Source organism: Euprymna scolopes, chromosome 38 (assembly GCF_053919585.1).
Source record: "Euprymna scolopes isolate OS-2025 chromosome 38, ASM5391958v1, whole genome shotgun sequence".
Lineage (NCBI taxonomy): Eukaryota > Metazoa > Mollusca > Cephalopoda > Sepiida > Sepiolidae > Euprymna > Euprymna scolopes.
Genome location: NC_136519.1, coordinates 59,279,504 through 59,303,368, shown reverse-complemented (window position 1 = coordinate 59,303,368; position 23,865 = coordinate 59,279,504). Strand labels below are relative to the sequence as shown.

General features: G+C 33.0%; 1 protein-coding gene across 1 annotated transcript in view; it reads left to right on the top strand.

Moving 5' to 3' along the window:
• Positions 1-23,865, top strand: part of LOC145263164 (amine oxidase [flavin-containing]-like) — a 156,488-nt gene that overhangs the window by 111,248 nt on the left and 21,375 nt on the right. Inside the window, exons 10-11 of the mRNA XM_080120180.1 lie at positions 4,368-4,464; positions 22,877-22,988. Coding sequence (XP_079976306.1) covers positions 4,368-4,464; positions 22,877-22,988 — 209 coding nt within the window. The remainder of the gene's footprint in view (positions 1-4,367; positions 4,465-22,876; positions 22,989-23,865) is intronic.

The following is a 23,865-nucleotide window of genomic DNA, read 5'->3' as shown; positions in this document are numbered from 1 at the left end:
AACTAAATATATCCTGGACAGATTTTTATTAAATTTTCCTTCAAACTAAATATATCCTGGACAGATTTTTATGAAAGTTTCCTTCAAACTAAATATATCCTGGACAGATTTTTATTAAATTTTCCTTCAAACTAAATATATCCTGGACAGATTTTTATTAAATTTTCCTTCAAACTAAATATATCCTGGACAGATTTTTATTAAATTTTCCTTCAAACTAAATTTATCCTGGACAGATATTTATGAAAGTTTCCTTCAAAATAAATATATCCTGGACAGATTTTTATTAAATTTTCCTTCAAACTAAATATATCCAATACAGATTTTTATGAAATTTTCCTTCAAACTAAATATATCCTGGACAGATATTTATGAAAGTTTCCTTCAAACTAAATATATCCAATACAGATTTTTATGAAATTTTCCTTCACACTAAATATATCCTGGACAGATTTTTATTAAATTTTCCTTCAAACTAAATATATCCTGGACAGATTTTTATGAAATTTTCCTTCACACTAAATATATCCTGGACAGATTTTTATTAAATTTTCCTTCAAACTAAATATATCCTGGACAGATATTTATGAAAGTTTCCTTCAAACTAAATATATCCAATACAGATTTTTATGAAATTTTCCTTCAAACTAAATTTATCCTGGACAGATTTTTATTAAATTTTCCTTCAGACTAAATATATCCAATACAGATTTTTATTAAATTTTCCTTCAGACTAAATATATCCAATACAGATATTTATGAAATCTTCCTTCAAACTAAATATATCCTGGACAGATTTTTATTAAATTTTCCTTCAAACTAAATATATCCTGGACAGATTTTTATGAAATTTTCCTTCAAACTAAATATATCCTGGACAGATTTTTATGAAATTTTCCTTCAAACTAAATATATCCTGGACAGATTTTTATTAAATTTTCCTTCAAACTAAATTTATCCTGGACAGATTTTTATTAAATTTTCCTTCAGACTAAATATATCCAATACAGATTTTTATTAAATTTTCCTTCAGACTAAATATATCCAATACAGATTTTTATGAAATCTTCCTTCAAACTAAATATATCCTGGACAGATTTTTATTAAATTTTCCTTCAAACTAAATATATCCTGGACAGATTTTTATTAAATTTTCCTTCAGACTAAATATATCCTGGACAGATTTTTATGAAATTTTCCTTCAGACTAAATATATCCAATACAGATTTTTATGAAATCTTCCTTCAAACTAAATATATCCTGGACAGATTTTTATTAAATTTTCCTTCAAACTAAATATATCCTGGACAGATTTTTATGAAATTTTCCTTCAAACTAAATATATCCTGGACAGATTTTTATGAAATTTTCCTTCAAACTAAATATATCCTGGACAGATTTTTATGAAAGTTTCCTTCAAACTAAATATATCCTGGACAGATTTTTATTAAATTTTCCTTCAAACTAAATATATCCTGGACAGATTTTTATGAAAGTTTCCTTCAAACTAAATATATCCTGGACAGATTTTTATTAAATTTTCCTTCAAACTAAATATATCCTGGACAGATTTTTATTAAATTTTCCTTCAAACTAAATATATCCTGGACAGATTTTTATGAAATTTTCCTTCACACTAAATATATCCTGGACAGATTTTTATTAAATTTTCCTTCAAACTAAATATATCCTGGACAGATTTTTATGAAATTTTCCTTTACACTAAATATATCCTGGACAGATATTTATGAAAGTTTCCTTCAAACTAAATATATCCAATACAGATTTTTATGAAATCTTCCTTCAAACTAAATTTATCCTGGACAGATTTTTATTAAATTTTCCTTCAAACTAAATATATCCAATACAGATATTTATGAAAGTTTCCTTCAAACTAAATATATCCTGGACAGATTTTTATTAAATTTTCCTTCAAACTAAATATATCCAATACAGATTTTTATGAAATCTTCCTTCAAACTAAATATATCCTGGACAGATTTTTATTAAATTTTCCTTCAAACTAAATATATCCTGGACAGATTTTTATGAAATTTTCCTTCAAACTAAATATATCCTGGACAGATTTTTATGAAATTTTCCTTCAAACTAAATATATCCTGGACAGATTTTTATGAAAGTTTCCTTCAAACTAAATATATCCTGGACAGATTTTTATTAAATTTTCCTTCAAACTAAATATATCCTGGACAGATTTTTATGAAAGTTTCCTTCAAACTAAATATATCCTGGACAGATTTTTATTAAATTTTCCTTCAAACTAAATATATCCTGGACAGATTTTTATTAAATTTTCCTTCAAACTAAATATATCCTGGACAGATTTTTATTAAATTTTCCTTCAAACTAAATATATCCTGGACAGATATTTATGAAATTTTCCTTCAAACTAAATATATCTTGGACAGATTTTTATGAAATTTTTCTTCAAACTAAATATATCCTGGACAGATTTTTATGAAATTTTGCTTTAAAATAAATTTATCCTGGACAGATTTTTATGAAATCTTCTTTCAAACTAAATATATCCTGGACAGATTTTTATGAAATCTTCCTTCAAACTAAATATATCCTGGACAGATTTTTATGAAATTTTTCTTCACACTAAATATATCCTGGACAGATATTTATGAAATTCTCCTTTAAACTAAATATATCCTGGACACATTTTTATGAAATCTTCCTTCAAACTAAATATATCCTGGACACATTTTTATGAAATCTTCCTTAAACTAAATATATCCCGGACAGATTTTTATGAAATCTTCCTTCAAACTAAATATATCCTGGACAGATATTTATGAAATTTTCCTTCAAACTAAATTCATCCTTGACAGATTTTTATGAAATCTTTCTTCAAACTAAATATATCCTGGACAGATTTTTATGAAATCTTCCTTCAAACTAAATATATCCTGGACAGATATTTATGAAATTTTCCTTCAAACTAAATTCATCCTTGACAGATTTTTATTAAATTTTTCTTCAAACTAAATATATCCTGGACAGATTTTTATGAAATTTTGCTTCAAAATAAATTTATCCTGGACAGATATTTATGAAATTTTCCTTTAAACTAAATATATCCTGGACACATTTTTATGAAATCTTCCTTCAAACTAAATATATCCTGGACAGATTTTTATGAAATCTTCCTTCAAACTAAATATATCCCGGACAGATTTTTATGAAATTTTCCTTCAAACTAAATATATCCTGGACAGATATTTATGAAATTTTCCTTCAAACTAAATTCATCCTGGACAGATTTTTATGAAATCTTCCTTCAAACTAAATATATTCTGGACAGATTTTTATGAAATCTTCCTTAAACTAAATATATCCTGGACAGATTTTTATGAAATCTTCCTTCAAACTAAATATATCCCGGACAGATTTTTATGAAATTTTCCTTCAAACTAAATATATCCTGGACAGATATTTATGAAATTTTTCTTTCAAACTAAATATATACTGGACATATTTTTATGAAATCTTCCTTCAAACTAAATATATCCTGGACAGATTTTTATGAAATTTTGCTTCAAACTAAATATATCCTGGACAGATTTTTATGAAATTTTCCTTCAAACTTAATATATCCTTGACAGATTTTTATGAAAGTTTCCTTCAAACTAAATATATCCTGGACAGATTTTTATGAAATGTTCCTTCAAACTAAATATATACTGGACACATTTTTATGAAATCTTCCTTAAAACTAAATATATCCTGGACAGATTTTTATGAAATTTTGCTTCAAACTTAATATATCCTGGACAGATTTTTATGAAATTTTCCTTCAAACTAAATATATCCTGGACAGATGTTTATGAAATTTCGAAATTGATATAAAAATCTTTATTGAAAGATATGTTTAATTTATTTCTTAGAAGTGCAACGCGGATTAAACACTTTGACATGCGGAAAATTTTTGTCCGTGGACTGAAAGTCTATTGTCAGAGTATTGCGAAACTGGAAACATACCAACGTTATAAGGGTTGTTAGCAACTATGATCGCTATTTCTTCGAGGAGAATAAAGTACCCATTCTTAAAAAGAGAAGTTATTCATTAGTCCGTATTACATTGTTACTTTTACCGAGAAACGTTGGGTAACCTTTCTAGTTATTAGATATGCATTAGTTTTAAGCAAACACATTGAAGTGAAAAAGGAATAACGAAACGAAACAAGTTTCGCTTTTTATTATGTCTTATTATTTTTATGGATTTTCTTGATGTGATGCTTATGTATGGAGTTCTAATCGTCATGTAGACAAATGAATCGTCTTATATTTGTTTATCGTTAAAATATTCGTTAAACGAACTATTCCATTTCTTCTTATAGGGATGTGTGGCTCATCAGTAATTCATGATGAATCTAGCTTAATTGGATTTACCCTGGACGATGTCAAAGCAGACGGATCTCATCCAGCTTTGATGGGGTAAGAAGATTACAAAGTATTTCGATGTCTTTCTTAGTACCAAACTACATTGTAATGAAGTGCCAAACTACATTCTTATGCAGTACCAAACTACATTGCAATGCAATAAAAAACAACATTGTAATGCAGTACCAAACTACATTGTAATGCAGTGCAAAACTACATTGTAATGAAGTGCCAAAGTACATTGTAATGCAGTGCCAAACTACATTCTAATGCAGTACCAAACTACATTGTAATGCAGTACTAAACTACATTGTAATGCAGTACCAAAGTACATCGTAATGCAGTGCCAAACTACATTGTAATGCAGTATAAAACAACATTGTAATGCAGTACAAAACTACATTGTAATGCAGTACCAAACTACATTGTAATGCAGTACAAAACTACATTGCAACGCAGTACCAAAATACATTGTAATGCAGTATCAAACTACATTGTAATGCAGTACCAAACTACATTGTTATGCAGTACCAAACTATATTGTAATGCAGTACATAACTACATTGTAATGCAGTAAACAACTATATTGTAATGCAGTACCAAACTACATTGTAATGCAGTACCAAAATACATTGTTATGCAGTACCAAACTACATTGTAATGCAGTGCCAAACTACATTGTAACGCAGTGCAAAACTACATTGTGATGCAGTACATAACTACATTGTAATGCAGTACCAAACTATATTGTAATGCAGTACCAACCGAAAATGTAATGAAGTATCAAACTACATTGTAAGGCAGTATACTACTACATTGTAATGCAGTATCAAACTACATTGTAATGCAGTATGAAACTACATTGTAATGCAGTACCAAACTACATTGTAATGCAGTGCAAAACTACATTGTAATGCAGTGCCAAAGTACATTGTAATGCAGTGCCAAACTACATTCTAATGCAGTATAAAACAACATTGTAATGCAGTACAAAACTACATTGTAATGCAGTACCAAACTACATTCTAATGCAGTACTAAACTACATTGTAATGCAGTGCCAAACTACATTCTAATGCAGTACTAAACTACATTGTAATGCAGTACCAAAGTACATCGTAATGCAGTGCCAAACTACATTGTAATGCAGTATAAAACAACATTGTAATGCAGTACAAAACTACATTGTAATGCAGTACCAAACTACATTGTAATGCAGTACAAAACTACATTGCAACGCAGTACCAAAATACATTGTAATGCAGTATCAAACTACATTGTAATGCAGTACCAAACTACATTGTTATGCAGTACCAAACTATATTGCAATGCAGTAACAAACTACATTGTAATGCAGTACCAAACTACATTGCAATGCAGTGCCAAACTATATTGTAATGCAGTACATAACTACATTGTAATGCAGTAAACAACTATATTGTAATGCAGTACCAAACTACATTGTAATGCAGTACCAAAATACATTGTTATGCAGTACCAAACTACATTGTAATGCAGTGCCAAACTACATTGTAACGCAGTGCAAAACTACATTGTGATGCAGTATCAAACTACATTGTAATGCAGTACCAAACTATATTGTAATGCAGTACCAACCGAAAATGTAATGAAGTATCAAACTACATTGTAAGGCAGTATACTACTACATTGTAATGCAGTATCAAACTACATTGTAATGCAGTATGAAACTACATTGTAATGCAGTATAACACTACATTGTTTTGCAGTACCAAAATACATTGTAATGCAGTACCAAACTACAATGCAATGCAGTACCAAACTACATTGTTATGCAGTACCAAACTTCATTGTAATGCAGTAGCAAACTACATTGTAATGCAGTACACAACTACATTGCAATGCAGTGGCAAACTACATTGAAATGCAGTGGAAAACTACATTGTAATGCAGTTCGAAACACCAGTGTAATGCAGTGCCAAACTACATTGTAATACAGTATAAAACTACATTGTAATGCAGTGCAAAACTACATTGTAATGCAGTGCCAAACGACATTGTAATGCAGTAGCAAACGACATTGTAACGCCGTGCCAAGCTACATTGTAATGCAGTATCAAACTGAATTGTAATGCAGTACCGAACTACATTGTAATGCAGTACCAAACTACAATGTAATGCAGTACCAAACTACATTGAAATGCAGTATCAAACCACAATTTAATGCAGTATCAAACTACATTGTAACGCAGTGCCAAACTACATTGTAATGCAGTATCAAACTACATTGTAATGCAGTACCAAACTACATTGTAATGCAGTACCAAACTACATTGTAATGCAGTGCCAATCTACAGTGTAATGCAGTACAAAATTACATTGTAACGCAGTACCAAACTACATTAACATGCAGTATCAAACAACATTGTAATGCAGTAACAAACCACATTGTGATGCAGTATCAAACTACATTGTGATGCAGTGCCAAACTACATTGTAATGCAGTAGCAAACTACATTCAAATGCAGTACCAAACTACATTCTAATGCAGTATCAAACTACATTGTAACGCAGTGCCGAACAACATTGTAATGCAGTACCAAACTACATTGCAATGCAGTACAAAACTACATTGTAATGCAGTAGCAAACTACATTGCAATGCAGTGCCAAACTACATTGCAATGAAGTACCAAACTACATTTAAATGCAGTACCAAACTACATTGTAATGCAGTATAAAACTACATTGTAAGGCAGTACAAAACTACATTGCAATGCAGCACCAAACTACATTGTAATGCAGTACCAGACTACATAGCAATGCAGTACCAAACTTCATTGTAATGCAGTATCAAACTACATTGTAATGCAGTGCTAAACTACATTGTCATGCAGTACAAAACTAGATTGTAATGCAGTACCAAACTACATTGTAATGCAGTACCAAACTACATTGTAATGCAGTATCAAACTACATTGTAATGCAGTACCAAACTACATTGTTATGAAGCACCAAACTACATTTCAATGCAGTGCCAAACTTCATTGTAATGCAGTGCCAGACTATATTTAATGCAGTACCAAACTACATTGTAATGCAGTTCCAAACTTAATTGTAATGCAGTACCAAACTACATTGCAATTCAGTACCAAACTACATTGTAATGCAGTACGAAACTACATTGTAATGCAGTATAAAACCACGTTGTAATGCAGTACTAAACTACATTCTAATGCAGTATCAAACTACATTGTAATGCAGAACCAAACTACATTGTAATGCAGTAATTAACTACACTGTAATGCAGTATAAACCTACATTGTAATGCAGTATCAAACTACATTGTAACGCAGTGCAAAACTACATTGTAATGCAGTATAAAACTACATTGTTATGCAGTACCAAAGTACATTGTTATGCAGTACCAAACTACATTGTAACGCAGTACCAAACTACATTGCAATGCAGTGGCAAACTACATTGTAATGCAGTGGCAAACTACATTGTAATGCAGTTCCAAACCACATTGACATTCAGTGCCAAACTACATTGTAATACAGTATCAAACAACATTGTAATGCAGTACCAAACTACATGTAATGCAGTGCAAAACTACATTGCAATGTAGTACCAAACTACATTGTAACGTCATGCCAAACTACATTGGTATGCAGTATCAAACTACATTGTAATGCAGTACCAAACTACATTGTAATGAAGTACGAAACTAAAATGTAATGCAGTGTAATACTTCATTGTAATGCAGTATCAAACTTCATTGTAATGCAGTGCCAAACTACATTGTAATGAAGTATCAAAGTACATTGTAATGCAGTATCAAACTACATTGTAATGCAGTGTAAAACTACATTGTAATGCAGTACCAAACAACATTGTAATGCAGTACCAAACTACATTGTAATGCAGTGCCAAACTACATTGTAATGCAGTACCAAACTACATGTCAATGCAGTGGCAAACTACATTGTTATGCAGGGGCAAACTACATTGTAATGCAGTGCCAAACTACATTGTAATGCAGTTCCAAACTACATTGTAATGCAGTAGCAAACTACATTGAAACGCCGTGCCAAACTAAATTGTATGCAGTATAAAACTACATTGTAATGCAGTACCAAACTACATTGTAATGCAGTACCAAACTCCAATGTAATATAGTACAAAACTACATTGTAATGCAGTATCAAACTACATTGTAATGCAGTATCAAACAACATTGTAACGCAGTTCCAAACTACATTGTTATGCAGTATCAAACTACATTGTAATGCAGTACCAAACTACATAGTAATGCAGTACCAAACTACATTGTAATGCAGTACCAAACAACATTGTAATACAGTACCAATCTACATTGTAATGCAGTACAAACTACATTGTAATGCAGTGCCAAACAACATAGTTATGCAGTACCAAACTACATTGTAATGCATTACCAAACTACATTGTAATTCAGTACCAAACTACATTCTAATGCAGTACCAAACTACATTATAATGCAGTATCAACCTACATTGTAATGCAGTAACGAACTACTTTGTAATGCGGTAGCAAACTACATTGTAATGCAGTGCCAAACTACATTGTAATGCAGTAGGAAACAACATTGTAATGCAATACCCAACTACATTGTAATGCAGTACAAAACTACATTGTAATGCAGTGACAAACTACATTGTAATGCAGTACGATACTACATTGCAATGCAGTACTAAACTACATTGTAATGCAGTATAAAACTACATTGTAATGCAGTGCCAAACATCATTGTTATGCAGTACAAAACTATATTGCAATGCAGTACCACACTACATTGTAATACAGTGCCCAACTACATTGTAATGCAGTATCAAACTATATGGTAATGCAGTACCAAACTACATTGAATAAAGTACAACACTACATTGTAATGCAGTACCAAACTACATTTTAATGCAGTGCCAAACTTCATTGTAATGCAGTGCCAGACTACATGTAATGCAGTGCCAAACTCTATTGCTATGCAGTACCAAACTACATTGTAATGCAGTACCAAACTACATTGTAATGCAGTATAAAACTACATTGTAATGCAGTGCCAAACTACATTGTAATGCAGTAACAAACTACATTGCAATGCAGTACCAAACTACATTGTAATGCAGTATCAAACTACATTGTAATGCAGTGCACAAACTACATTGTAATGCAGTACAAAACTACATTGCAATGCAGTACCAAACTACATTGTAATGCAGTACCAAACTACATTGTTATGCAGTATCAAACTACGTTGTAATGCAGTACTAAACCACATTCTCATGCAGTATCAAACTACATGTAATGCAGTGCCAAACTACATTGTAATGAAGTAGTCAACTACATTGTAACGCCGTGCCAAACTACATTGTTATGCAGTATCAAACTTCATTGTAATGCAGTACCAAACAACATTGTAATGCAGTATCAAACTACTTTGTAACAAAGTGCCAAACCACATTGTAATGCAGTAGCAAACTACATTGTAATGCCGTTCCAATCTACATTGTAATGCAGTATCAAACTACATTGTAATGCAGTACCAAACTACATAGTTATGCAGTACCAAACTGCATTGCAATGCATTACTAAACTACGTCGTAATTCAGTACCAAACTACATTGTAATGCAGTACCAAACTACATTATAATGCAGTACTAAACTACATTGTAATGCAGTACAAAACTACATTGTAATGCAGTACCAAACTACATTGCAATGCAGTGCCAAACTACATTGTTATTCAGTACAAAACTACATTGCAATGCAGTACCAAACTACATTGTAATGCAGTACTAAACTACATTTTAATGCAGTATAAAACTACATTGTAATGCAGTACCAAACTACATAGCAATGCAGTAATAAACTACATTGTAAGGCAGTATAAAACTGCATTAAAATGCAGTATCAAACTACATTGTTATGCAGTATCAAACAACATTGTAACGCAGTGCAAAACTACATTCTAATGCAGTACCAAACTACATTGTAATGCAGTACCAAAAACAATGTTATGCAGTATAAAACTACATTGTAATGCAGTACAAAACTACATTTTAATGCAGTGCCAAACTCTATTGTAATGCAGTGCCAGACTACATTTAATGCAGTGCCAAACTCCATTGCAATCAAGTACCAAACATCATTGTAATGCAGTACCAAACTACATTGTAATGCAGTGCTAAACTACATTGTAATGCAGTAGCAAACTACATTGTAATGCAGTGCCAAACTACATTGTAATGCAGTACCAAACTACATTGCAGTGCACTACCAAACTACATTGTAATGCAGTATCAAACTACATTGTAATGCAGTGCCAAACTACATTGTTATGCAGTACCTAACTACATTGCAATGCAGTACCAAACTACATTGTAATGCAGTACCAAACTACATTGTAATGCAGTATCAAACTACGTTGTTATGCAGTACTAAACTACATTCTAATGCAGTATCAAACTACATTGTAATGCAGTACCAAACTACATTGTAAGGCAGTATAAAACTGCATTAAAATGCAGTATCAAACTACATTGTTATGCAGTATCAAACAACATTGTAACGCAGTGCAAAACTACATTCTAATGCAGTATCAAACTACTTTGGTTTGCAGTACCAAACTACATTGTAAGAAAGTACCAAACTACATTGTAACGCAGTACCAAACTACATTTTAATGCAGTGCCAAACTTCATTGTAATGCAGTTCCAGACTTCATTTAATGCAGTGCAAAACCCCATTGCAATGCAGTACCAACCTACATTGTAATGCAGTACCAAACTACATTGTAATGCACTGCAAAACTACATTGTAATGAAGTAGCCAACGACATTGTAATGCAGTGCCAAACTACATTCAAATGCAGTACCAAACTACATTGTAATGCAGTACCAAACTACATTGTAATGCAGTATCAAACTACATTGTAATGCAGTAGCAAACTACATTGTTATGCAGTACCAAACTACATTGAAATGCAGTACCAAACTACATTGTAATGCAGTACCAAACTACATTGTAATGCAGTATCAAACTACGTTGTAATGCAGTACTAAACTACATTCGAATGCAGTATCAAATTAAAGTGTAATGCAGTACCAAACTACATTGTAATGCAGTATAAAACTAAATCAATATGCAGTATCAAACTACATTGTAATGCAGTATCAAACAACATTGTAACGCAGTGCAAACTACATTCTAATGCAGTATCAAACTACATTGTTATGCAGTAGCAAACTACAGTGTTATCCAGTACCAAACTACATTGTAACGCAGTACACAACTACATTGCAATGCAGTGGCAAACTACATTGTAATGCAGTGGCAAACTACATTGTAATGCAGTTCCAAACCACGTTGTAATGCAGTATCAAACTACATTGTAATACAGTATCAAACTACATTGTAATGCAGTACTAAACTACATGTAATGCAGTGCCAAACTACATTGTAATGCAGTAGTCAACTACATTGTAACGCACTGCGAAACTACATTATTATGCAGTATCAAACTTCATTGTAATGCAGTACCAAACTACATTGTAATGCAGTATCAAACTACAGTGTAATGCTGTACAAAACTACATTGTAATGCAGTATCAAACTACATTGTAACGCAGTGCCAAACTACATTGTAATTCAGTATCAAACTAAATTGTAATGCAGTACCAAACTACATTGTAATGCAGTAGCAAACTACATTGTAATGCAGTGCCAATCTACATCGTAATGCAGTACCAAACTACATTGTAATGCAGTGCCAAACTACATTGTAATGCAGTACTAAACTACATTGTAATGCAGTGCCAAACTACATAGTTATGCAGTACCAAACTGCATTGCAATGCATTACTAAACTACGTTGTAATTCAGTACCAAACTACATTGCAATGCAGTACCAAACTACATTGTAATGCAGTATCAAACTAAATTGTAATGCAGTATACAAACTACATTGTAATGCAGTGCCAAACTACATTGTTATGCAGTACCAAACTACATTGCAATGCATTGAAAAACTACGTTGTAATTCAGTACCAAACTACATTGTAATGCAGTACCAAGCTACATTATAATGCAGTATAAAACTACATTGTAATGCAGTAGCAAATTAGATTGTAATGCAGTATCAAACGACATTGTAATGCAGTGCCAAACTACATTGTAATGCAGTACCAAACTACATTGTAATGCAGTACCAAACTACATAGCAATGCAGTACCAAACTACATTGCTATGCAGTATCAAACTACGTTGTAATGCAGGGCCAAACTACATTGTAATGCAGTGCAAAACTATATTGCAATGCAGTACCAAACTACATTGTAATTCAGTACAAAACTACATTGTAATGCAGTGCCAAACTACATTGTAATGCAGTACTAAATTAAAGTGTAATGCAGTACCACACTACATTGTAATGCAGTATAAAACTAAATCAATATGCAGTATCAAACTACATTGTAATGCAGTATCAAACAACATTGTAACGCAGTGCAAACTACATTCTAATGCAGTATAAAACTACATTGTTATGCAGTACCAAACTACAGTGTTATCCAGTACCAAACTACATTGTAACGCAGTACCCAACTACATTGCAATGCAGTGGCAAACTACATTGTAATGCAGTGGCAAACTACATTGTAATGCAGTTCCAAACCACGTTGTAATGCAGTATCAAACTACATTGTAATACAGTATCAAACTACATTGTAATGCAGTACTAAACTACATGTAATGCAGTGCCAAACTACATTGTAATGCAGTAGTCAACTACATTGTAACGCCGTGCGAAACTACATTATTTTGCAGTATCAAACTTCATTGTAATGCAGTACCAAACTACATTGTAATGCAGTATCAAACTACAGTGTAATGCTGTACAAAACTACATTGTAATGCAGTATCAAACTACATTGTAACGCAGTGCCAAACTACATTGTAATTCAGTATCAAACTAAATTGTAATGCAGTACCAAACTACATTGTAATGCAGTAGCAAACTACATTGTAATGCAGTGCCAATCTACATTGTAATGCAGTACCAAACTACATTGTAATACAGTGCCAAACTACATTGTAATGCAGTACTAAACTACATTGTAATGCAGTGCCAAACTACATAGTTATGCAGTACCAAACTGCATTGCAATGCATTACTAAACTACGTTGTAATTCAGTACCAAACTACATTGCAATGCAGTACCAAACTACATTGTAATGCAGTATCAAACTACATTGCAATGCAGTGCCAAACTATATTGTTATGCAGTACAAAACTACATTGCAATGCAGTACCAAACTTCATTGTAATGCAGTACTAAACTACATTGTAATGCAGTATCAAACTACATTGTAATGCAGTACAAAACAACATTGCAATGCAGTACCAAACTAAATTGTAATGCAGTACCAAACTACATAGCAATGCAGTACTAAACTACATTGTAATTCAGTTACAAACTACATTGTAATGCAGTGCCAAACTACATTTTAATGCAGTACAAAACTTTATTGCAATGCAGTACCAAACTACATTGTAATGCAGTACCAAACTACATTTTAATGCAGTGCCAAACAACATTGTAATGCAGTACCAAACTACATTGTAATGCAGTACCAAAATACATTGTAATGCAGTACCAAACTACATTGTAATGCAGTACAAAACTACATTTTAATGCAGTGCTAAACTTCATTGTAATGCAGTGCGAGACTACATTTAATGCAGTGCAAAACTCCATTGCAATACAGTACCAAACTACATTGTAATGCAGTACCAAACTACATTGTAATGCAGTGCCAAACTACATTGTAATGCAGTACATAACTACATTGTAATGCATTGCCAACCTACATTGTAATGCAGTACAAAACTACATTGCAATGCAGTACTAAACTACATTGTAATTCAGTATGAAACTACATTGTAATGCAGTACCAAACTACATTGTTATGCAGTACAAAACTACATTGTAATGCAGTATATAACTACGTTGTTATGCAGTACTAAACTACATTCTAATGCGGTATCAAACTACATTGTAATGCAGTACCAAACTACATTGTAATGCAGTATAAAGCTACATTAAAATGCAGTATCAAACTACATTGTAATGCAGTATCCAACTACATTGTAACGCAGTGCAAAACTACATTGTAATGCAGTATAAAACTACATTGTTATGCCGTACCAAACTACATTGTTATGCAGTACCAAACTACATTGTAACGCAGTACCAAACTACATTGCAATGCAGTGACAAACTACATTGTAATGCAGTGGCAAACTACATTGTAATGCAGTATCAAACTACATTGTAATGCAGTACCAAACTACATGTAATGCAGTGCCAAACTACATTGTAATGCAGTAGTCAACTACATAGTAACGCCGTGCCAAACTACATTGGTATGCAGTATCAAACTACATTGTAATGCAGTACCAAACTACATTGTAATGCACTACCAAACTACATTGTAATGCAGTACAAAACTAGATTGTAATGCAGTATCAAACTACATTGTAATGCAGTATCTAACTTCATTGTAACGCAGTGCCAAACTATTTTGTAATGCAGTATCAAACTACATTGTAGTGCAGTACCACACTACATTGTAATGCAGTTGCAAACTACATTGTAATGCAGTGCTAATCTACATTGTAATGCAGCACCAAACTACATTGTAATGCAGTGCCAAACTACATCGTTATGCAGTACGAAACTACATTGCAATGCATTACCAAACTACGTTGTAATTCAGTACCAAACTACATTGTAATGCAGTACCAAACTACATTGTAATGCAGTGTCAAACTACATTGTAATGCAGTAACAAACTACATTGTAATGCAGTATAAAACTACATTGTAATGCAGTGCTAAAATACATTGTAATGCAGTAGCAAACTACATTGTAATGCAGTGCCAAACTACATTGTTATGCAGTACCAAACTACATTGTAATGCAGTGACAAACTACATTGTAATGCAGTACCAAACAACATTGCAATGCAGTACTAAACTACATTGTAATGCAGTATCAAACTACCTTGTAATGCAGTGCCAAACTACATTGCAATGCAGTACCAAACTACATTGTAATGCATCACCAAACTACATTGTAATGCAGTATCAATTTACATTGTAATGCAGTGCCAAACTACATTGCAATGCAGTTCCAAACTGTATTGTAATGCAGTACCAAACTACATAGCAATGCAGTACCAAACTAGATTGTAATGCAGTATCAAACTACATTGTCATTCAGTATCAAACTACATTGTAATTCAGTACCAAATTACATTGTAATGCAGTACCAAACTACATTGTAATGCAGTGCCAAACTACATTGTAATGCAGTACAAAACTACATTGCAATGCAGTGCCAAACACCATTGTAATGCAGTACGAAACTACATTGCAATGCAGTAACTAACTACATTGTAATGCAGTATCAAACTACATTGCAATGCAGTGCAAAACTACATTGTTATGCAGTACCAAACTACATTGCAATGCAGTACCAAACTATATTGCAATGCAGTACCAAACTACATTGTAATTCAGTACAAAACTACATTGTAATGCAGTGCCAAACTACATTGTAATGCAGTACCAAACTACATTGCACTGCAGTACCAAACTACATTGTAATGCAGTATTAAACTACATTGTAATGCAGTACTACACTACATTCTAATGCAGTATCAAACTACATTGTAATGCAGTATGAAACTACATTGTAATGCAGTATAAAACTACAGTAAAATGCAGTATCAAACTACATTGTAATGCAGTAACAAACTTCAATGTAATGCAGTATCAAACTACATTGTAATGCAGTGCTAAGATACATTGTAATGCAGTATCAAACTACATTGTAATACATTATTAAACTACATTGTAATGCAGTACCAAACTACATTGTTATGCAGTGCCAAACTACATTGTAATGCAGTGCCAAACTACATTGTAACGCCGTGCCAAACTACATTGTAATGCAGTATCAAACTACATTGTAATGCAGTACTAAACCACATTGTAAGGCAGTGCCAAACTAAATTGTAATGCAGGACCTAACTACATTGTAATGCAGTACCAAGCTACATTATAATGCAGTGCCAAACTACATTGTAATGCAGTGCCAATCTACATTGTAATGCAGTGCCAAACTACATTGTAATGCAGTATCAAACTACATCGTAATGCAGTACAAAACTACATTGTAATGCAGTGCCAAACTACATTGTAATGCAGTACCGAACTACATTGCAATGCATTACCAAACTACATTGTAATGCAGTACCAATCTACATTGTAATGCAGTACCAAACTACATTGTAATGCAGTGCCAAACTACATAGTTATGCAGTACCAAACTACATTGCAATGCATTACCAAACTACGTTGTAATTCAGTACCAAACTACATTGTAATGCAGTACCAAACTACTTTATAATGCAGTATCAAACTACATTGTAATGCAGTAACAAACTACATTGTAATGCAGTATCAAACTACATTGTAATGCAGTGCCAAACTACATTGTAATGCAGTATCAAAATACATAGTAATGCAGTACCAAACTACATTGTAATGCAGTACCAAACTACATTGTAATGCAGTACAAAACTACATTGTAATGCAGTATCAAACTACATTGTAATGTAGTACCAAACTACATTGTAATGCTGTAGCAAACTACATTATAATGCAGTACCAAACTACATTGCAATGCATTACTAAACTACATTGTAATGCAGTACAAAACTACATTGTAATGCAGTAGCAAACTACATTGTAATGCAGTACCAAACTACATTGTAATGCAGTATCAAACTACATTGTAATGCAGTACCAAACTACATTGTAGCGCAGTATTAAACAACATTGTAATGCAGTACCAAACTTAATTGTAATGCAGTAGCAAACTACATTGTAATGCAGTACCAAACTACATTGTAATGCAGTACCAAACTACATTGTAATGCAGTATCAAACTACATTGTAACGCAATGCCAAACAACATTGTAATGATGTGCCAAACTACATTGTAATGCAGTGGCAAACTATATTGTAATGCAGTACCAAACTACATTGTAATGCAGTATCAAACTACATTGTAATGCAGTGGCAAACTACATTGTAATGCAGTATCAAACTAGATTGTAATGCAGTACCAAACTACAATGTAATGCAGTACCAAACTACATTGTAATGCCGTATCACACTACATTGCAATGCAGTATCAAACTTCATTGTATACAGTGTCAAACTGCATTGTAATACAGTACCAAACTACATTGTAATGCAGTACCAAACTACATTGTAATGCAGTACCAAACTACATTGCAATGCAATGGCAAACTACATTTTAATACAGTGGCAAACTACGTTGTAATGCAGTACCAAACTACATAGTAATGCAGTACCAAACTACATTGTAATGCAGTATCAAACTAAATTGTAACGCAATGCCAAACAACATTGTAATGATGTGCCAAACTACATTGTAATGCAGTGGCAAACTACATTGTAATGCAGTTCCACACTACATTGTAATTCAGTGCAAAACTACATTGTAATGCAGTGCCAACCTATATTGTAATGCTGTGCCAAACTACATTGTAATGCAGTGGCAAACTACATAGTTATGCAGTACCAAACTACATTGTAATGCAGTACCAAACTACAATGTAATGCAGTACCAAACTACATTGTAATGCAGTATCAAACTACATTGTAATGCAGTATCAAACTTCATTGTATACAGTGTCAAACTACATTGTAATGCAGTACCAAAATACATTGTAATGCAGTACCAAACTACATTGTAATGCAGTACCAACCTACATTGCAATGCAGTGGCAAAATACATTGTAATACAGTATCAAACTACATTGTAACGCAATGCCAAACAACATTGTAATGATGTGCCAAACTACATTGTAATGCAGTGGCAAACTACATTGTAATGCAGTGCCAGACTACATTGTAATGCAGTGCCAAACTACATTGTAATGCAGTACCAAACTACATTGTAATGCAGTGCCAACCTATATTGTAATGCAGTGCCAAACTACATTGTAATGCAGTGACAAACTACATTGTAATGCAGTACCAAACTACATTGTAATGTAGTACGAAACTACATTGTAATGCAGTACCAAACTACATTGTAATACAGTATCAAACTACATTGTAACGCAATGCCAAACAACATTGTAATGATGTGCCAAACTACATTGTAATGCAGTGGCAAACTACATTGTAATGCAGTGCCAGACTACATTGTAATGCAGTGCCAAACTACATTGTAATGCAGTACCAAACTACATTGTAATGCAGTGCCAACCTATATTGTAATGCAGTGCCAAACTACATTGTAATGCAGTGACAAACTACATTGTAATGCAGTACCAAACTACATTGTAATGTAGTACGAAACTACAATGTAATGCAGTACCAAACTACATTGTAATGCAGTATCAAACTACATTGTAACGCAATGCCAAACAACATTGTAATGATGTGCCAAACTAAATTGTAATGCAGTGGCAAACTATATTGTAATGCAGTACCAAACTACATTGTAATGCAGTATCAAACTACATTGTAAACAAGTGCCAACCTATATTGTAGTGCAGTGCCAAACTACATTGTAATGCAGTGGCAAACTACATTGTAATGCAGTATCAAACTAGATTGTAATGCAGTACTAAACTACAATGTAATGCAGTACCAAACTACATTGTAATGCCGTATCACACTACATTGCAATGCAGTATCAAACTTCATTGTATACAGTGTCAAACTGCATTGTAATACAGTACCAAACTACATTGTAATGCAGTACCAAACTACATTGTAATGCAGTACCAAACTACATTGCAATGCAATGGCAAACTACATTTTAATACAGTGGCAAACTACGTTGTAATGCAGTACCAAACTACATAGTAATGCAGTACCAAACTACATTGTAATGCAGTATCAAACTAAATTGTAACGCAATGCCAAACAACATTGTAATGATGTGCCAAACTACATTGTAATGCAGTGGCAAACTACATTGTAATGCAGTTCCACACTACATTGTAATTCAGTGCAAAACTACATTGTAATGCAGTGCCAACCTATATTGTAATGCTGTGCCAAACTACATTGTAATGCAGTGGCAAACTACATAGTTATGCAGTACCAAACTACATTGTAATGCAGTACCAAACTACAATGTAATGCAGTACCAAACTACATTGTAATGCAGTATCAAACTACATTGTAATGCAGTATCAAACTTCATTGTATACAGTGTCAAACTACATTGTAATGCAGTACCAAACTACATTGTAATGCAGTACCAAACTACATTGTAATGCAGTACCAACCTACATTGCAATGCAGTGGCAAAATACATTGTAATACAGTATCAAACTACATTGTAACGCAATGCCAAACAACATTGTAATGATGTGCCAAACTACATTGTAATGCAGTGGCAAACTACATTGTAATGCAGTGCCAGACTACATTGTAATGCAGTGCCAAACTACATTGTAATGCAGTACCAAACTACATTGTAATGCAGTGCCAACCTATATTGTAATGCAGTGCCAAACTACATTGTAATGCAGTGACAAACTACATTGTAATGCAGTACCAAACTACATTGTAATGTAGTACGAAACTACATTGTAATGCAGTACCAAACTACATTGTAATACAGTATCAAACTACATTGTAACGCAATGCCAAACAACATTGTAATGATGTGCCAAACTACATTGTAATGCAGTGGCAAACTACATTGTAATGCAGTGCCAGACTACATTGTAATGCAGTGCCAAACTACATTGTAATGCAGTACCAAACTACATTGTAATGCAGTGCCAACCTATATTGTAATGCAGTGCCAAACTACATTGTAATGCAGTGACAAACTACATTGTAATGCATTACCAAACTACATTGTAATGTAGTACGAAACTACAATGTAATGCAGTACCAAACTACATTGTAATGCAGTATCAAACTACATTGTAATGCAGTATCAAACTTCATTGTATACAGTGTCAAACTACATTGTAATACAGTACCAAACTACATTGTAATGCAGTACCAAACTACATTGTAATGCAGTACCAAACTACATTGCAATGCAGTGGCAAACTACATTGTAATGCAGGGGCAAACTACATTGTAATGCAGTACCAAACTACATTGTAATGCAGTATCAAACTACATTGCAATGCAGTACCAAACTACATTGTAATGCAGTACCGAACTACATTGTAATGCAGTATCAATGTACATTGTAACGCAATACCAAACTACATTGTAATGCAGTACCAAACTACATTGTAATGCAGTGGCAAACTACATTGTAATGCAGTGCCAAACTAGATTGTAATGCAGTGCCAAACTACATTGTAAATCAGTTCCAAATTACATTGTTACGCAGTGCCAAACTACATTGTAATGCAGTGGAACTGCCTAAAAGAAAGGAGATGTTATAGTAGTTTTTTATACTTCCGGTTTCATATTCGGTAGATAAATCTTTGACAAACACTGAAAACGAGCTTATTTGTTCAATCTTAAAATATTCTTTTTAATTTTTGCATTCTTATTTATTTTAACTTTATTAATCAACTTTGTAGTTATTTTTGTGAGTATACCATCCTATTTTTGTAGATGTTTTGAATAGTAATTCTCAATTATAAAATAGCTATAATTAACCCAAAACTAACAGTAGAAATAGGGGAACCTGGGGCAAAACGAGATATTAAGGGAAAAAGAACTGTCGAATCAAAGGTAGAATTGACATATAAACCATATTCTGTGTATTGAACATTCAAAGTATTGGAAAACAATGCCACAACAACAAAAAAAAATGATGAGAAATTATTTTCAAAAGAAATACAGATTATTTATTCAGCTAACTGTATTGTCCCGTTTTGCCCCAAGCATGGGGCAAAACGAGACGGATCTTGGTCTGAATAAGTCAGTCTTCACAGAGCTCACAAATGAAGATTGGGGTCTTGTTGCATTCGTCTAGACCTGCACAGCCGTAGTGTGCCCATTTCCTACAGTCCCCTTGACAGGCTACCCAGCTTTCTGCACTCTCAGAGTAAAGTTCGTCACAGATCAAAATAGATAAATTTTGAATACTTACCTCTTTTTGATGGACGGGGCTGAATAAAACAATGGTAGATGTTGGTGGCAAGGCGCTACCACGTGATCTCTTGATCAGACTCCCCACGAAAGAGGTCTCTCTCTCTCTCTCTCTCTCTCTCTCTCTCTCTCTCTCTCTCTCTCTCTCTCTTTCTCTTACTCTCTATGTTTCAGTTATCTGTGGTGTCTCGTTTTACCCCGCTATCTCATTTTGCCTCAGTTCAATTTCAGGAACCGAGGTAATAATAATAAACCCGGCAATAAAAGCGGCATATGCAACTGTAGAATCAGAGCCGAATTCCCTCTGATGGTTAAGCCTTTTAAAAGTAATATTATATAAAAACCCTCATGTACAACTGCAATAATAATAAAAACTGTACATAATTGCTACTCAACACACATTCGGATGTATTTTTATCATGTAGCAATTATAAGAAACGCAGCATAAAACTGTTATGGTGTTAAATGGTAATAAAACGAAACGAACACAGGATTTTTAGAAACAAACATGTATACACATATATTACAGGCAAGGCGGGTTGAGCAATACCATTCCTCAACTGTTGGGCGTTTGCACACGACCTCCTTGGCCGCATACCGATCTCTGACTGCCGGGCACCGGTACTCGTTACCGCAAGTGACGTCACCAGAGGAAGTGACATCATGAGATAGTACATTAATCCCATGGAGGGGCATCTCCAACACAAGCACAGTGAAAGTCTGTATGTATAAGATAAAAAAACGTTCATAGTAATAAAATTATCAAAGTAGCATCATCAGCAGCGACAATTAAATAATTCCTTTGATACCTAAACCGTGATTGAACTATAAGACCACAAATGATAAGCACCTTACCAGCCATACATATTTATAAAACTCTCAACACAAAAATAGTATCACCAGTTAAGCCCAAAATATATAATATAAATATATGAATAAAAATAATCGTAGAATCAATTGTTCAAATTTCAAATTATTAAAACTCAACAACATAAAATAATTTCAAATTAGTGAACAGTCATTAAAGACAAAAGATAGTATTACATCAAAACAAATGGAACTTTTATGAATAAACAAATGAAATAGTGTTACTCTTGACTATAGAATCGAATATTCTAAAAAGCAACTACAAATCGTGTTTAAGCTGCCTAACTATCGTTCAAAGCATGAAACTGTTCATGATCGATTAAAATACTTCTACATTGATGTGCGCATTTACGTTTGCTTTAGAACTGTGTCATTCATTGCATTTTTTTTTTCAGTTTTATTCTTGCTGAAAAGGCCCGCAAATATGTGGAATTAAGTCGTGAGGAACGAAAACAGCGAATTGCGCAAATCTACTCCAAGGTTTTTAACTGTGAGGAAGCTTTGTATGTAAGTAAAATCTCCTTTTGTTGTCTTTCAATGTCATTAAGTACAGCAAGCTATTCTAGATGATTCCAGATAATATGCTAGCTGCAATGTTCGTATAAAGCGGAGTTTTTTCTGGTTTGTCTATTCCAACACATATCTATGACGTTGGACCATTTATTACCGATAAACAATATCCATTATCAAGAATTCTTTTTATCGTCACTATTCTACCAATATATAGAATATTGGGTTCAGAACCTTTTCAATCATTTCTTCTATTTAATAATGATTCACTAGTTGTCAAGGCTAAAAGCTACTCAAGGATAAGGGTTAATGAAATTGATATATTGTTAATTGAAAAGTAAAGAATATTATGAGAGGATTGACCATTATGAATAGAATGAACAAAATTTAATTGCTTATGAAGACAGTTTATAACAAATATTTGTTCAGATTACATTTGAAGACATAATCAGCAGAGATAAATTTCTACGGTTTTTCACGTCTGGAAAGTTCTTTAAAATTCTGTTTGATGTCAGATCCACAGAGGAAGAAAATAAAGTTTTAGTTGTAATAGCAAAACGAATTTTTGCTGTGAAGAAAGAACCAGAAATTGGAAGACAATCCAAGCTCTTTCATAGAAATAATATTGGGTAGAGAAAGACTAGCAATGTCTTTTATGCCCGAAAAGGACTGAAAAATAGATTATCCTCCACTAGATTGTGAAGCATCTTCGGAGTACCTTCCATACAGAAGAGACGTTGCTAGTCTTTCGGTCATGATTCTGTTTAAAGAGTCATAAGAAAAAGAGAACACGAGAATAGATTAGGAAAACATATTTACAAGAATATACAAAAGTGTGAGTTGTTCGTCTTGCTGACAAACAACCTCTGTTGGT